This window comes from Panthera onca, chromosome C2, assembly GCF_046562875.1.
Source record: "Panthera onca isolate mPanOnc1 chromosome C2, mPanOnc1 haplotype 2, whole genome shotgun sequence".
Taxonomy (NCBI): domain Eukaryota; kingdom Metazoa; phylum Chordata; class Mammalia; order Carnivora; family Felidae; genus Panthera; species Panthera onca.
The window spans coordinates 152,306,103-152,317,074 of NC_138347.1; the positions used below are offsets into that span (position 1 = coordinate 152,306,103).

The 10,972-nt window shown below is 54.9% G+C and overlaps 1 protein-coding gene across 3 annotated transcripts in view; it reads right to left on the reverse strand.

Moving 5' to 3' along the window:
- The window catches only part of ACVR2B (activin A receptor type 2B), a 40,242-nt gene extending 29,475 nt beyond the window's left edge, over positions 1-10,767 (reverse strand). The window contains exon 1 of one of the 3 annotated variants that reach the window (XM_060638272.3): positions 10,322-10,767. In XM_060638272.3, coding sequence (XP_060494255.1) covers positions 10,322-10,373 — 52 coding nt within the window. In that variant the 5' untranslated portion in view covers positions 10,374-10,767. Of the gene's footprint in view, positions 1-4,706; positions 6,457-10,321 lie in introns of those variants that run through there. The other 2 variants (XM_060638271.3, XM_060638270.3) reach the window with 2 other exon arrangements.
- Between the last annotated feature and the right edge of the window lie 205 nt (positions 10,768-10,972).

Sequence of the window (10,972 nt, forward strand, 5' to 3'; positions counted from 1 at the left end):
ATAAATGAATATTTTTAAAAAGTTTTAAGTTTATCTTCTTTTGGTTCCCCCTTACCCTCATGTCTTTGGGGTTCCAACTCAAAAGGAGGGGTTCACTACCCTCTGTTTAAAGCCCCACAAGGCTATCAAATGAAAATGCAACCCTATGGAAGAACTAAAAAGGACTCAAATGTCAAAGTCACTACCCTGGGCCTCTGTTCTTACACAGATCCTGACTTGGTAGGTCTTCCCTATATTCTTAGCTGTACAATGCTTTCAGCCAGAGATGTTTCCCAAGTTTGTCTATCTTTTCCAGGTGCCTTCAGAAAGAGGGTTGGTCCTGGTCATCAAAAGAGGAAGCCTCCACATCTACCTTTTACCCAGGTTTTAGACTATTTTCAGGAACACATAATACCAAAGGGGAGACTTCTCCTCTACACATACACAGAAACTACAATCACCTGTCTAGATCAGACTGTCCGTGGAAAGTGTTTAACCAAGACCCGAAGGGCAGAGGTCTGAAAAACAGTAATTTCTACTCCAAAGTGTAACCCAAGAGGGAAACAGAATTCTCCTTCAACCGATTTTATTGTTTCAGATTGTTAGGGACCAAACTATATCCCCCCCCCCCCAAAAAAAATTCTTAAGTCCCAATGTGACTGGTGAGATAAAGCCTTTAAAGAGGTAACTAAGGTCAAATTCGGTTATAAGGGTGGGGCCCTAATCCAATAGAACTGGTGTCCTTATAGGAAAGGGAAGGACACCTGCTGTATGTGCGCCCACACGGAGAAAAGACGACGTGAGAACACAGGAGGCACGCAGCTATCTGCAAACTCACCAGAAACCACTCCTGCTGGCCCCCTGAGGAAGACTTCCAGCTGCCAGAACTGTGAGAAAATAAGCCTCAGTTATGGAAGCCACAGTGTCTGTGGTATTTCAAAGCCATCCGTTCTATGGCAGCCCTAGCAGTCTAATACACCGTGCACATCACCTGTACGACGTGGGACAGGCGACTGAGATCATCACTCATTCTAGAAACAGTACCATAAATCCACTGTCCCCTAAATCCATAAGCAGAGCCTGACAAGTGGGCTTACACAAGGAACCCCAGTGGAACAGCAGCGGAACAGCAGGCAGCATGCTGAGGGAGAACAGGAACGCAGACGCTCCGGTGAACAAGTCATTTCAAACTGATCGCGGCAGAAAGTTAAACAAGGGCACACCGCACACACTCAGCCAGGAAGCGAAGCTCATCTGAGCCCCCTTCCGTCATGAGAAGCTTTGGACCAGATTCTAAAAGAATTCTGTAAATGTCTCCTACACCCCCCCCACCCCCCCCAACCATCATCACCGCATGTGAAATCAGGATCCTGCCATGCCATGATCTTGGCAAATGCACCGGGTTCACAAGGGGTGCCCTGTTACCCACAGCCCCTCACAACCTTCAGCAAGTGCTTCCCTCGCTCTGGAGGACGGAGGCAGCATAAAACACGGCCAGTGAGCTCACGAAGACGCACACATCCACATCCATCCCAAAGCCAGACCAGCATATACTGGCTAGTCCACTGTACCTCTCCTCTATCGACACAGTAAGCAGGAGACTCAGACACAGGAAGCCGCCTCTCTGGCTCTCCTCAGACACTAGATCTTGCCCGGGCACCCTTCACGAAGTGGGCTATTTCCCACTCCCCCCGAATGCTCTGCAATCGAGCATTTCTAGAGGGGGAGGAGAGGCTCACATACTCTGCAGAGGGTCACCTGCCATCTCACCCAGCTTCTGCTCCCACTGCCGTCACCTGGGTGGCCTGGGGGCGGGGTGGAGAACAGTATAGCCGTTACTCAGTATCAATTAAAATTTAAAATACATATGTCCTGGGGTACCTGGCTGGCTCAGTCGGCAGAGTATGCAACTCCTGATCTCAGGGGTTGTGAGTTCAAGACCCAGATTCAGAGTAAAGATGACTTAAATAAATAAATCTTTAAAAAAAAAAAACCAAAATATACATGTTCTATGAAGCACAGATTCCTCTTATCATCTATCCTCGAGAACCAATCTGCATAAACTATATACAATCAGAAAGTCCATCAATAGGAAACTCGATAAAATGTGGTCTACGTACAAACTTTGAAATATTAAACAGCTATTTAAAAGATCAGGGTTGATCCATATGTATGAGAAAGACTGTCAAAACGCATCTCTGACTTTAAAAGCCATGAACGTGCAACAATACAGATGTAAGTCGCAAACATGGTGAACAAAAAATGGACACAAAATAGTTCACTCTGTTAGATTCCACTCATATAAAGCACAAAAACAGGCAAAACGGACGTGTCCTGGGAGAAGTCAGCAGAGTCGTTACCCTTAGGGATATGGGGGTAGAGACTACAGTGGAGCAAAAAAGGGCTGGTGGGGACAGGAGCTGGTAAATTTCTGATTCTCAATCTAGATGCTGATTACCTGGGCATATTCAGTTTGTAAAAATTCATCAAGCTGTCACTTCTAATTACATTGTTCTACCTGTATTTTATACTCCAGTTAAATGTCTGAAAAGGTACAATACCATTTTAGGTTAAAAACTCTATTTCTTTAAGTACTTTGACAGATGCACAGATAAAACGTGTAGGACTCAGACGGGGGCCAGGGGTGGTAAAGGGCCCTGGTTTACCTGTAATGTTTAATTTTCTGCAACTGAATGTATGTGCATTATCTGTAAGACTAAAAATTAATAAAACTTAAAATGGGAAAAGAAGTTTGGCCACAGTGACCTCCACTCCTCCAACTACACCCAGGGTGGCTAACCAGGAGAGTCCCGGGTAAGAGGAGGTTTGGAAATGGTTTTTCAGGTCAGGAAAGGCAGGACTGCATTGCCCTGGCTCTCCTTCCCCTGAGTGGCCCTGCAGGACCCACTCTCAGGTGGAGGGTTCACAGGAGGGGACAGCCAGGTGGAAAGGGAAATCAGAAGTCACCTCTGTAACTTTTCCGCCCCTCCATTTCTGACCCCCAGGTCCTCAGGGCACAGAGAAGCTAGACCTCCTTACGAGGCCTGAGCCACAGGGCTCCTCTCCAACCCAGTCCCCGCCCAAACCAGCGGTCTAAGGTAGGCCCTGGTCTGCCTGGCTTATGAGCACCTGAAGGGAAGGTCAAAACTTGGGTGACAAGGAAACTCCCCAAAAACCACAATCAAATAAATAAATAAACAATCTTAACCAATGGCTGTCAGCCCAGGGTTCTGAGAACTCATGCATGCTTTCTGAATTGATGGGGGGGGGAGGGGTGTTAAGGAGGGTTGTCAGTGACATTAGACATTACATTAAAGGCATTGTCCTCATACCTGAAAACACTGTGCACCACTACACAAGCCAGAAGGAAAAAACATCCTGACATTAACATTCAAGAGAGGCAGCTTCCAAGTCAGCCTCCTGTTACCATTGGCTCAGGTCTAGGAGGCCAGCAGAGGCCCCGCCCTCTCCTCGGATGGACAGACAACAGCTGGTCTGGTCACATCTTCCGAAACGCTTGACCACAAACTCCGGGAAGCAGCCTTCTCCAACCTCCAGCCAAGGGCTTGGGTTTCCAACCAGCCTTCCTTTTCCTTCTCCGGAACTAATTTTAGCCTCCTTGGTTGTCAGAGTGGAACTGAAATAGTCCGCAGAGGAACATTTGCAAACGAGAACACAAGCTCACCTCACAAAACACCTCTGCTCCAGCCCAAAAGCTGACCAGAGAAGTCCCTTTGTGTGGCAGGCCAGGCCCCTAGAGAAGGTCCCCTGGGGGGGGGGGGGGGGGGGGAGGGGGGAGGGCCACACATCTGCCCAGAGAGGCAGGCTTCCTTTCCAACACCTGCTCCCAATAACCACATGTCCATGAATGAGAACACCCAGCTAGGGCTGCCGATTCCCCAGAGAGTCTGAATAAAAGCACACGTATGTGTACAGCAAGACTGGAAAAACCGGGGCGAAGCACAGCGCTGTCCAGAGGCAGGAGGCCGTGATTGATCTTGGGCCAGGAGGAGGCACGGCTTACCCCCAGCCCAATCATCACCTGGTTTCCAGTACCTCGGACAAAGACATCGCTGGGCAATTTAAAACACAGAGACTCAGAAGAAGGCAGCAGCGTCTCCTCTCCCCCATTTCGGCCCCCACTCCCAACTTGGGCATCCAGGAGTGGCACCACCAGGTCCTCAAGAAACAAGCACCTCCGGGCTACGCTGGGCCCGAGTCTGGCGAAGAAAGACCAAAGAGGAAGCCCCAAGGGGGTGGGTATCTACTCTAGAACAAAGAATTGGTGACTGAATGGGAGAAAAGGGAAAGAAGAAAAAGAGTTCTGAGAAGGCAACAGGATGGAACGTAGTCTCAACCCCAGTAAGAAGCCCTTTAAAATAAACCCTGGATACACCAGTGAGTGGAGAAGTTGGAAACCCAAGCATTTGGGGCTGCATCTTCTAAGAGCCCAGTGTGCAATCTGATGCCCGGGCAAGCTGTGTCTTGCAGGGCCTGAGATCAGAGAAGAGCCCCCAGAAAGCCCTCCCTCGCAGAGCTCCGAGCCGGTCAGGAGAGGCGTGGAGAACAGACACGGGGCTGCCTACCTGCCAAGCCCAACACACAGGCGCCCGGAGGGACCAAGCCCTTGGGTCGGGCCGTCAGGGCTGGCCACGGTGCTGCCCACCCCACCTCCCGGGGCCTGCCCGCCCACTCCCCGAGGTCAGGGTGGAGGCCCGCGCCAGTACCTCGGAGGAGAGGCGGCCCCCCTGCGCTGGCGTCCCCAGGCTCGGCGGGGCGCCAGGTGGCCAGCCTGCTCGAGGGCAGGGGCATGCCCGCGTCCTGCTGCAGCCCCAGAGTTGCTGCGGCCCGCCGCCAGCCTCAGCTCCCAGCCGCTGCGCGGGCGGCTCCCTGGCCCGCGGCCCCCGGGTTCCAGGCGGCACCGCGGCCCGGGCAACACGCACTGCCTGACATTCTGCGCGAGTGGGAGGGCGAGGCCCCAGTGCAAAGCTCAAGGCGGCAGGCAGAGGCGGGTAGGCGGGTGGGCGGGTGCGGGCAGGCGGGCAGGCAGGCTGCCTGGCCACCCACGGCCGCCTCCCTGAAACCCGAACCGCTTTTGGGAAAACTCAAGGACGCCAGGATTCTCCTTGCTGGCTGGCCGAAGTACTCCCGAACCGCTCATTTCCAACCAAACTCTCAAAGCTGAGCAGGCTGAACAAACAGGGATCTCCCTGGCTTTGAGAAGAAGCCAACCTCCCATCCTGAATGCAAGGAAGGGGGAGAGGAGGGGTGCCGTAGGCATTAGCCATAACCCCACCTCCCACAACTGTCTCTTTAAAAGCATGGGAACATTCCAGATCACACGTTTTCAACCTGAGGTGATTTGCAACCCCTCCGTTTAGGACATTTTTGTCGTCACAATTAAAAGTGCTATTAGCATTGGGGTGCCTGGGTAGCTCAGTCCCTTAGGCGCCCAACTCTTGATTTCGGCTCAGGTCATGATCTCAGGGTTCTGGAGAGTGCGCCCCTCCTGGGGCACTGCGCTGACAGTGCGGAGCCTGCTTGGGATTCTCTCTCTCCCTCTCCTTCTGCTCCTCTTCCACTCTCTTTCTCAAAATAAATAAAAATGAACATTCAAAAATAAACAAACAAAAAGAAGGGGTCCAGATCAACAATAGTGTTGAGAATCGAGAAACTCTGTTCTAGTCTACCCGGCCAGGACCATGCCTGAGAGCTGTCTATACAGTCTCATTCTCAAAAGTATTCCCCAGACCAACTCCCCCTGGGCCCCCCGATCTCAGTCCACAGTAACAAGCCAGTATCTACAAGTGAATCTAAGCTCTAACTTGATGTCCCTTGGTCCCTACTTGCACCACCCTAAGCTCCTAGGAAGGGGGTGAATGCATTGGCACTCAAGGGGGGGTGGTGTGCCTGGGGAAGGAAGAGAAGGCAGAGACCAGGGGCTAGCATGGAAACACTATACAGGGATCACAAAAGGCAGAAGCAAAGAAGTCATGTCCAGTGGTTAGAACAAGGAAAGCGGAGGAAGCGATGTGGGAACAAGCCCAGTGCACCCCCAAAGACAATGAATTGTCCCTAAGGACCGGTACAGTGGCTATGTGCAGGACAGCCAGGACTTCACGGAGCCCAGTCCAGGGGGCTCCAGGTTCCTGGTATCCGTGCAAAACAGCAAGTGCGTATGCACAATGCATGTACCGACCGTCACATGCACATGCTTTTTCTCTTATTTGTATTTTCCCAGGGGGAAGAGTCCACAGCTTTCATCAGAGTCTCAGAGGGGACTCATGATACAAAGGTCCATGCTATAAGATGGGCACTCTTCACTGGGCTCCCTGAAAAGGTAATTTCGTGGGGTGCCTGGGTGGCTCAGTCCAATTCTTGATTTCGGCTCAGGTCATGATCCCACAGTTTGTGAGATCGAGCCCTGCATCGGGCTCATCACTGACAGCGTGGAGCCTGATTAGGATTCCCTCTCTCCTCTCTCTCTGCCCCTCCTCACCCCCATGCACATGCACTCTCTCTCAAAAGTAATAAATAAACATAAAAAAAAAAAAAAGAAAGAAAAGGCAATTCCTTAGGCGAAGTGCCAGGGGAAGTCCGGGTGCTATTTGGTGATTCTCGATGCCCAGAAAGCCCTGCAGGGTAGTACACCCAAGCTGTGGGAGACTCGGGGTTCCAGGACTTGTGTGTGCACACAGCTACAGAGCCTGGGAGGCTGGGTGAGTTTCTCTTATCATTTACCTCGGAAGGGCCTCTAAGAGATTAAGGGTGTCCACTCCTTCCAAAGGGCAGCCCAGCCAGCCAGCGACTGGCCTAGAGTACCCAGCAGGTACAAGGATGGGTAGCAAAGGACACTTCTCCCTGAGGAATGGCACCAGCACCCAGTGGCTCTGTAGTCTGTGTCCTTAACAGTCACCACCAGACCAAGCCTGAGGGTCCCTACACTCATCATTCACACACACACACACACACACACACACACACACACACACACACACTTCTCCCCTGCGGAAACACACATCTTTGGGTCAGAGAGTAGCCAGCCTATGAGGACAAAGCGGGCAGTCAAAGCAGGCAGTTCCTGATAGGACAGACAAGGGTCAGGTCCTCCTCCCCTAGTGGCTCCTGACATTTCACTCAGAACATTCTCCACCCTACCCTCATTTGAACCGGAAATACAGAGATAGATGTCAAGAGTTCTTAAAAGATATACAGACATGTGTCCAGGATCTCCATTGCAAGGCAAGAACCAAATAACTTATTTTGTCGCAAGGACACTAGGCCAGGCCCAGAACCCAAAAAACTTGCAGAACTAACTGAACAGTGATCTTGTAACAAGCACCATGAGCCATTATGATAGCATAGCAGAAGTTCTGCCTTTTCTTCTAGGCCTGCGCCATCCAATATGGTAAACCACCAGCTAAATGGGACTACTGAGCACTTGAATCGGGGAAAGTTTAAGTTGAGATGTTCTAAAACACACGCTCGGGGCGCCTGGGTGGCTTGGTCGGTTAAGCGTCCGACTTCGGCTTAGGTCATGATCTCACGGTCCGTGAGTTCGAGCCCCGCGTCGGGCTCTGTGCTGACAGCTCAGAGCCTGGAGCCTGTTTCAGATTCTGTGTCTCCCTCTCTCTCTGCCCCTCCCCTGTTCATGCTCTGTCTCTGTCTCAAAAATAAATAAACGTTAAAAAAAAAATTTTTTTTAAATAAATAAATAAATAAAACACACGTTGGATTTTGATGATAGTACCAAAAAAAAAAAAAAAAAGAATGTAAAATATCTCATTAGGTGATTTAATACTTATTACATGGTGAAATGATTACTTTATATATATTAGGTTAAATAAATATACCATTAAAGTTAATTTCATCTTGTTATAGACTGTTTGAGTCCCCTCGAAATTCGTTATGTTGAAACCCTAACCCCCAATATGACGGTATTTGGAGCTGGAGCCTTTGGGAGGTAACGAGGGTTAGACTGGTTCATGAGGGTGGGGCCCTCAATTTGGGATTAGTGGGAGAGGACAAACGATCCCTCTCTACCTGGCCCTCCAAACACAAGGAGAGGCCACGTGAGGACGTGAGGACACGGTGAGAAGACAGCAATCTCTAAGCCGGGAGGAGGGCCCTCGCCACATCCCTACCATGCTGGCACACTGATCTCGGACTTCCAGACACTAGAACTATGAGAAATAAATTGTTATTTAGGTCACCCGCCTATAGTATTTAATACAGCGAGCAGTCCGAGCAGACTAAGCCACCAGTTTCTTTTCCCATTTATTGACACAACTACTAGAACATTTTAAGGTATGTATGTGGTTGGTGCTACGTTTCTGTGGGACAGTGCTGTTCTTGACCCTCCTACTGCGTGCTGCAGAGGACGGGGGTAATTCTAAACAGCAAGCCAGGAGCTGGAAGGAAGGGCATCCATGAACTCAAAGAACAGGAGAGCCAGCTCTCCCCTACCTGCACCTGAGGCAGCTCTTCCCATAGCTGTTCACAGATCAGGGCAGTGGCCACCAGAAACGTCTAGCGACCCCACCTTCCTCCTAGGGCAGGACCACAGGTCCTTGGATTCCAGTCTAAGTCTAGCTGCCCCACTCTGCAAGGAACACTGCTCAGCACTACCCAGGCCGGGTGGGGGGGAGCAGAGGGAAGGAGGGAAACGCAGTCCTTCCAGTGGCCCCATTCCCCCCTGCCGAGTCTCATCAAGGAGGGAAGTGAGACTGGCGAGACCAGAGTGAGACAAATTAGGATGAGGGTTCCAGGTCTGAGGCTGTCCTGTTCTAGGAGGAGATCCTCCTGTGCAGGCAGGGAGAGGACTGAAAGAGCCCGGGACCTTCGAGAGGGATCTAGAGACAGCCAGGCAGGCTGCCGCGTGCCTATTAAGTCGGCAGCCGGCTCCTCTGGAAGGCAATGCCTTTCTTTCTCTTCAGAAGCATCTCAAAGCAGCACTTAAAAGGCAGAGTTCAACACCATCACTTTGCTTCTACCACACAAGAAATGGCTCCAAAAGAGCCGCGACGCCCCATCCCACACTGGGCCCGGGGACCAATAAGGGGGTCCCCGTCCTCTTGCTCCTGCACTCAGGCTACGCAGCTCCAAACTCCACAAGGAGAACTCACCTGCTTCGAGCGCAGACAACTAAGCTGTGATACATTAAAAGGAGGCGGGAGAGTGGGGGTGGGATGAGACGGAGATTCCCCCGTCCCCACCCCCGCAGCAGCGCGGGGATCCCTGCCCCGCCCCTGCAGGCCAGGCCCCGCCCTTCACGGGTTTCCCAGACTCCGCGCTGCTGCCACCGCGGGCGGCAGGGGACCCGCGCTGCATGTGTAATGGGGGCTGGGAACAAAGACTCGCAGGACCCGACGCCCCGGCTGCCGCACACCAGCCGCCCCGACCTCTCGGGGCTTCTCCCTGGAGCTTCAACGCGCGGCTCTCCACGCTGCTCAGGGCTGCCTGGAGCCACCCGAACTGGAGCGCGGAGCCCATCCCTGCGCGCAGCCCGAGTTGGGCGCGCCCGAGCACCGCTCGAAGAGGAAAATCACTGCTTCGGCCTTGGGGGAAAGCGCTTTTCCCGGCGGAATTCCCACTGTATGCACCCGCACCCACACACCCTCCTCCACAGGCACGCGAGCCCAACGCCAGCCCCGCCGGTCACCCGCCCCCGCCACGTGCTTCCCAGAGGCACAAACAGGGACCTGTTAGTGTTTCATCGCACCCCACCTCTCTTCCCAGGAGCCTCAAACAAAGCGGTCCGTGGGGCGACCGCACCTCGCGTCCTGGGGCCGCCGCAGGGAAAGCGGGCGTAGGTGGGAGCTGGCGCCAACTGCCCGCCTCGCGGGGAACCACGACGCAGACGCCGGTGGGATGGGGTGCAGGGGACTCCTCCAGGATGTGTGAAGCAGCCCCCTTCATTTGGCTACACCTAGTGGCTCTGAGGGTCGCGCAGTCCTGCCCCCAGCCCCTTCTGCGCCTACAATCCCGCCACCTCCGGGTTAGATCTGCCCACCCCGCCTGGCCACTTGCCCCACGCTCCGGTTTCCCTCTCGCTCTCCCCGGGTTCCACGCGCCCGAGAAGCCTGAACCCCGACCCCGAGGCACTGGACCCCGGCCCCGATCACGGGGTCGCCAGGCCGCCGCACCAACAAGACCGTCCCCCCGAGATTGGCGAGCGCGGCGCCCAGCGCGCCCCCAGTCCCCGCCCCGGGAGGTGCAAGCTGGGTGCAGGTGGCGCGGCGAGGAGGCCACGGGCCCGCCCTTTGTTGGTAAACACCGCGCGGCGCCCGAGACCAGCCCCGCGCGCCCTCCCCGCGCCCCCCACGCCGCGCTCAGTCCTTACCCGCGCACAGCGATCCCCAGAGGAGGGCGAGGGCGGCCCAGGGCGCCGTCATGTTCCGCGGCGCCGCCCCGCGGACACCCGGAGCCCGCGGGCAGGGCCGCGCGGCGCTCCCGGGGCGCGCAGGGCCCAGCGGCGGCTGCGCTCTTCTTCCCGCTTCTTGCTTCGGTCTCGTTCCCCGCGCGTTTCCTGCGCCTTCGTCCCCGGGCAGCGTGCAGGCTGCAAGGGCCGGGCGGCGGGGCCGGGCTCAGGGCCGCTGCGGGCGGCGCAGGTTGCGGCCCGGGCTCCGGGGCGACGCGGGGGCCGGGGGGCGGCGGCGGGGCGCGGGTCGGGGCGCGCCCGACTCAGGCATAGCGCGGCGGGGCTGGGCCCGGGCCCCGGGCGCAGGGGCCGAGTCCGGAGGGGCCATGAACGGGGGGAGGGGTGGGGGGAGGGGAGCTGAACCGAGTCCAAAATGGCTCCTGAGCCGCGGCCGCGGAGCCGAGCCAGCGGGGAAACCCGGATGTTGGATACAAAGAGGCGGGCGAGCTGGGCGGGGAGGGGGAGGGGAGGCGGGCCCTCCGGCCGCGTGGTCCGCGCCCCCCTCAGGGGCGGCGCCCTGGAGAAACAACAACAAGGAGGCTCCGCCCCCAACCCGCGCCCTCCGCCCTCCGG